This window comes from Pezoporus wallicus, unplaced genomic scaffold (genome assembly GCF_028554395.1).
Source record: "Pezoporus wallicus isolate ANWC-B61680 ecotype Strahan unplaced genomic scaffold, APGP_CSIRO_Pwel_v1 contig_4264, whole genome shotgun sequence".
NCBI classification, from domain to species: Eukaryota; Metazoa; Chordata; class Aves; order Psittaciformes; family Psittacidae; genus Pezoporus; species Pezoporus wallicus.
In genome coordinates, this window is record NW_026637102.1 from 224478 (window position 1) to 230477 (window position 6000).

Below are 6000 nucleotides of genomic sequence, written 5' to 3' on the forward strand. Positions count from 1 at the left end.
CTAAAAGAGAGCAATGCTAGTTTTAGAACTGTGAAATAAAATTTCAAGGCAATAGTCCTTCATGCAATGGTAGCTCAGTAGGAAACCATGCAGGCAGGGGTGAATTCACCTCCTCTCCAGAGGCTTCCAACCCATATTCTGCATGGCAGACTAATGCAGTAGGAGCCCTTCCCCATTACCCCACCTACAGGAAGGGAAGGAAACATCCCTTCAACCATCAGCTGGTCTTCAATCTTGATGAGGCAGTGTTGTTTGGTTCCTCTGCCCTGAGGACTGGAAGAAATCAGCCCATAGGCCAGATGTTACACCTTGCTACACTACAGACACATTAAAAAGTAGTAAATAGAATTTAATGTTTTTTAATAAACGATTAAAAATAAATCACAAACAAAATCTACTTAATTGCTTACCTGAGAAGATCTCTCTGAATGATCAAACAGCGAAGATAGTCAGCCATTTTCTTCTGCATTAGTGCTAACCGTAACCAGGCCCGGGCACGGCCCAGTGGTGTTCTGGAAAAAAGGGCATGAAGACAAACAGTCCCAAATCAACAATATATCAATTAATTCACTGTCTTAAACATATGTCTACTGGTAGAGCTATTGGTATTTCTGAAAGGGTACTTTAAACTATTAGTTGAGAAATGCAGTCTGGGAAGCCATAATGTTTAGGCTTTGACTCCAAGCTTTGGGAATACATCAGAAAAAATTTCATAACTGAGCTGGCTTGTGAGAAGATACTTTGTGAGATGTGCTTTGTTCTCACACGGTACATGGCTAGCATTGCTGCTAAGTACCTTCTTAACCTGACAGTGCTGCAACGATAATCTTGGAAGTCCTGTTTCTAGCTGAAGTAAAACATCTGCAACAGTTCAGATTCACTTCTGCAACCTCCTTATAGTTTTCAGAGGACTTGTGAGAAAAGTAATCAAATGTCCATTACATCCTGTCACACAAGCACACAACATGTACTGAATTTTAGCTTTAACTCATAGTTCTTTACAAATTCAAGGTATCTCAGACAATTCAAAAAAGACAAAAATGTATGCAACTGGCAAGCAATATCCAACAAATTATATCTGGACCTTTAGATCCTTCTAGTGCTTACATGCTTCAAAGTGGTAAGCATGTAAATGAAACAACAACACAACAAACAACAAAACCTAAACACATACTGTATGAGGATATGAGGAGTATAACACACTTTGTAAAAGACATTACTTAATTTGTCCTGATACAAGAGTAAATAATAATTTATATACCTATGTGCTTTAGATAAGGTCTAAGCTATAAATTATAACCCTTATACAGCCATATACCAATGGCAATGTAACCAAACCCTTTTGGAATTCAATGTATAAAGCTAAATACAAGAGCAGAGTGCAGTGGAATGGGAGGAGATTGTAGTCCACAGCATAAATTTAGATTTGAGAAGAACCCTACACACCAGAATCTGAAAAGCTGCCTAATACTTTCCTCTTCCATGTGTTACCTTTTGTTTTTATACAGTCTTTGCTGACTAGACTCAATAGTTTGGCACAGTTATGGAATGTTTGAGACATACAACAGTTAGAGGCTGTTCAATACATAACCTGTTCCTTTTTGCACTATTTTTGTTGACCATTCAGAAAACTTCACCCAGGAACATCAGGAAAGAACATAAAAATACTACCTTGTTTAGCTGTTTTGCACAGAACATGAAAAGCTAGCAGGATTAATCTGCTCTCCCTCAGTATCATTTCAAAATTCTTGTTCAAAAGCTCGATTAATGCCAAATGGAAACATGAGACATCTGCAGATTCTCAATCAGGTCCTTTATTTTCTTGCTGTATTTTACCAATACTACTTACTTAAGGCCAGGCAAATCTCTGACGCTTGCTGCTATTTCCTCAGCTTCTGGATATAATTTCTCCACAAGTTCCAGAGGACCCCAGATGGTTTTATTGTAACTTAGAAAGGATTTTCTTACTAGGAAAAGAAAAATTAAGTAACTGAATTAATTAAAATTACTGGAGTAGCTTCCTTCACAATAGCTGGTGTGACAGAAGGGTTAACTGCTGAGCCTAGACTTTCACATAACTGATAACTGTGATGCTGGTCAGTTCACGGGTATTCAAAGCCATCTTCTGAATTACATCCCTGTGAACATAAAATTGCTGTGCTAGAACAAAATAGTATAAAAGGGATGACTAGCTAAAAATATAAGCTACATAACATAGATACATGTAGCTGTGGAAATTTCAGGACCACTTGCAACAAATAGTATACAAAAGAAAAATTGGTAAACATTGAAATGTATGTTGTGAAGTATTAATAATGACACTATCAATTACAAAAGGCAGCAATTTTCTCCACTTCTTAAAGCAGCATAACACACTTCAATTTTATCTTATTCACAAAAGAAAGGAAGAAAAATGCCATAGCTGGGATGAGAAATATGCAGCTAGAGCAATTACCACACCTTTAAGACCATGCTTCAGGCAGTGCTCCATGACAACAAAGAACTGCTGCAAAGGTGGGTAGTCAGAATCCAGAGTTCGGCCAAAGCTCAAAGCTGATTCAATGAGTCCTTTGATACTCAATTTAGCCATGTTCAATAAATTTGCTCTTTCTACAGCCGTAGGATCCTTTATAGCTAAGACAATAAAAGAAAAAAAAAAAAAAAAGGTTATGGTTTAAATTTCAGAAGAGACATAAAGTAATAAAATGGTTCATGGCCACCTTGCTCAAAGATAAACTTACCTTAACGTAGATAAACTCAAATATTTAATAAGCGCTATAAACCACCATGTTACAGAAAAGCATCCACTCCAACAAACACCCTTACAGATCTTACATAGTTTTAACAGATGAATGAAAAAACAAGGCCAGAAATGTCAGTTCTCAAACACATTTCAGTACAACTCAGAAGCTGTCAGTAACTGCAAATTAAAACAGGCATCAATGCTGCACTCAAAAGCTCTGCTGCCTAACAGCAATCGGTGCCCTTTCCATGATATCAAAGCAACATTCCTATTAAGTATCTATTAAGGTATCCTATTAAGTATCTATATAGTGTACCTACAGAAACAGACATCATACTTTTTATATATAATCACTTTCCACTGTAGTCTTAATTTCACAGTGACATGAACACATGTTTTCCTTCTGAGGCTGTACATAGTCTCAGCCAGTAAACAGGAGCAGGTTCAGGAAAACATTTCATATTACATGCTGAAATTTGAGTTTCTCATATAGCTACACATAATCGTTTAGACATTAAGACACAGATTTCAAAATATCTATACGTATTTGCGAGAAAAAATGTGAGCCTCTTCCACTACAAATTTGAGTATTCATGTATGACCTTATCTCTGCACATCAAAGAGCATAAAGACTAAAAAACCCTTATCATTATAATAGACATACTTTCTTAGTTCCTCAAACAGCAATTAAATTACCCATCTCATTTCTTGCATACCACAGCTTTATGCAATTAGGTATTAAATACTAGAATCTTAGAAAATTACTTTCTGATTTTCTGTACTGAACTATCAAATTACCTTATTACCACAGAACATAGCCTATCACAATTTTCTAGGAAAACCCATAAGGACTGAGACAACGTATGCAAGATAACCTGACCACTGCTTGGGTCAGGCTGGGTATTGGTCAGCAGGCGGTGAGCGGTTGCATTCTCTTCCTTTGTTATTCCCCTTATTATTATTGGTGGTAGCAGTAGTGGTTTGTGTTATTTAGTTACTGGATTGTTCTTATCTCAACCCATGGGGTCTACATTCTTTCGATTCTCCACCCCACCCCTCCAGGAGCTGCGGGGGGGGAGGCAGAAAGGGGAAAGAATGAGCGAGTGGCTGCATGGTTCTGAGTTGCTGGCTGCGCTTAAACCATGACACCTTAAAAACACTATTATAGTCTCCCAATTTACCAGTACTTCAACCAAAAAAAAAAACCAAACAATCCACTAGATGTTAGAAGACATAGCAGACAATTAGCAACCGCGCTCTGGCAAAAATTCACCCAGTCAGCAGTCACAGCTCACTAGTTAGCCTCTTGACTGCCTGCTCACTCAGCCGCCAGGACCTGAGCCAACCCTACCAAGGGCAGCCCCAGTTACCCCTGTCTGGAAGAGACAGAGGCTTGCAACAGCTGGAACATTTCTGTTGGTAAAGCTGATGTCAGCCTTCCTGCCTTTTTATTTGATCTGCTATTGGCAGTACTAAATACAAGTGTTATTACAGGAAAAGCCTTGCTCGAAACAGACTTCAGGTAGGTAGCTCTCCCTCAGTCTGTTTTCATAATTCAGTTTGTTTCCCCGAAGGCATCTGACAAATTCCTTTTTCAGATGACCCCATTTTGATTTTTGGCGCTGACACACTTCCATGCCTACTACCCTTTTAAGTATCAGCCCTTTTGCCTGGTCTGAAGCAGAAATGTATTTTAGCTGTTTTAAAGCTTAGTCTACCTATGTATAGCGTTTTTTCTTCACCTACTTCTTAAAAACTTTAAGATTTAACATTTCAGATGACATTTTCTAGTAACTGCTTCTTAAGCATTGTACAGGGTAGACTATACCCACATGGAGCAAAATAAGCTCCTCAAGGCTCTGAAAGGCCCTTCTCATCCCAAAGCACCAACCCACGAAACGGACTATTGGCAGGTGGTACTGATGTCACCTGTCTCACCAGGGACTGACTAGCAAGGCTTGAAGAGAAAATATTCCTTTTCCAGTCTCGATAAACAGTCAACCCCTTGCTACAAACAGTATTTGTGCAAAAAAACACAAGCAGAAAAACCAACCCAAACCTGCAGTCGCTACAGCTACAGGTCTCCCTCTGTCACTCAACAGCTAGCAGAAAACAAGTAATTTCCTCCACTAACGCGTCCCCGCGGGCATAATCCCCTTACAGCCTGCCCCCGGCACATCGCCGGGTTTGCAAGAGCGCCCGCCACATCTGCCAGTGACAGGGGGGAGGGAGGGAGATCCGCCAGCGCTCGGGCCCGTACCGGCTGACGTACTGCAGGGCTGGAGGCCGCCCCCGCCGCCAAGCCCTGAGGCCGCGGGCCGTCCCCAGCCCCAGTTCCCGCTGCAGAGGACATTTTCTGACTGTGCGGGCACCGCCGCAGCGCAGCTCACAGCCGCTACCTCCATCGCGTGAGGGACGGCTGCCGCTGTAGGTCCCTTTCTCCCCGTCCGCTAGCCGCGACATCCCCAGCCAAGCCCGGCCCCACTCACCCATGGCTGGAGAGGAGAAGCCGCCACCTCAGCCGCTCCCGTCCCGCCTTTGCGTGGACCCGGCCCCGCCCCTCCTCCCGCGTCCAACGGCGCCCCCGCCGGCGGGAGGACCCGCCCGGCGGCCGCGGTCCTTCCACAGCCGGAGTTTAAAAGACCGGGCTACAGGTACTGGAGTCCTCGTAACAGCCTGAGCATGGTGGCATCAACCTGACCACCCTGGAGAGCTGTATTTTCAGAAACAGAGGGCCAGGAGTGCCAGGGGTCCCAGCCTAGGCACATGAAGCCTTTCATGCAAGAAAGGCACAACCTCGAGCCCTTGCTACCTCTCTCATGACTAAGCTTCAACCTGTAACATCTATTGCAGATAATAATTCTGACACATTTTCCAGTGCTAGAAAACTAATACTATTACTCCAGACACATGTTTCTGTTCAGAATCTCAAGTAGCGTGGTGGGAATAAAAGTTAATCTTCTAAAACCACAGGTATTAACAACTTTTTCATTTGTTATTTTAAACCCCTCCAAAAAGCAAATCACAGCAAACCCAAGACCACTGTAACCCCAGAGGATGAGTGTGTTTAACACCAAGGAGTTGCGTCATATAAAGATGGTGTATCGGTTTATGTTTACTGCACCCTAAGCACTAGTTTGCTTTGCCTAATAATTAATTTAAATCATGCTCTTTCCTTTTCCCTTCTTAGGAAAAGGTAATGAGCAAGCTGTAGAACAAAAAGATAAGCTTTACCTTACCCAAAACAGCACAGGAAA

General features: G+C 41.8%; 1 protein-coding gene across 2 annotated transcripts in view; it reads right to left on the reverse strand.

Moving 5' to 3' along the window:
* RUFY2 (RUN and FYVE domain containing 2) overlaps nt 1-5317 on the reverse strand; it is a 32411-nt gene extending 27094 nt beyond the window's left edge. For both annotated transcript variants that reach the window (XM_057403255.1, XM_057403256.1), the window contains exons 1-4: nt 5233-5317; nt 2461-2634; nt 1850-1967; nt 411-512 (exon numbers count right to left, since the gene is read on the reverse strand). In XM_057403255.1, coding sequence (XP_057259238.1) covers nt 411-512; nt 1850-1967; nt 2461-2634; nt 5233-5236 — 398 coding nt within the window. In that variant the 5' untranslated portion in view covers nt 5237-5317. The remainder of the gene's footprint in view (nt 1-410; nt 513-1849; nt 1968-2460; nt 2635-5232) is intronic.
* Nucleotides 5318-6000: the final 683 nt, after the last annotated feature.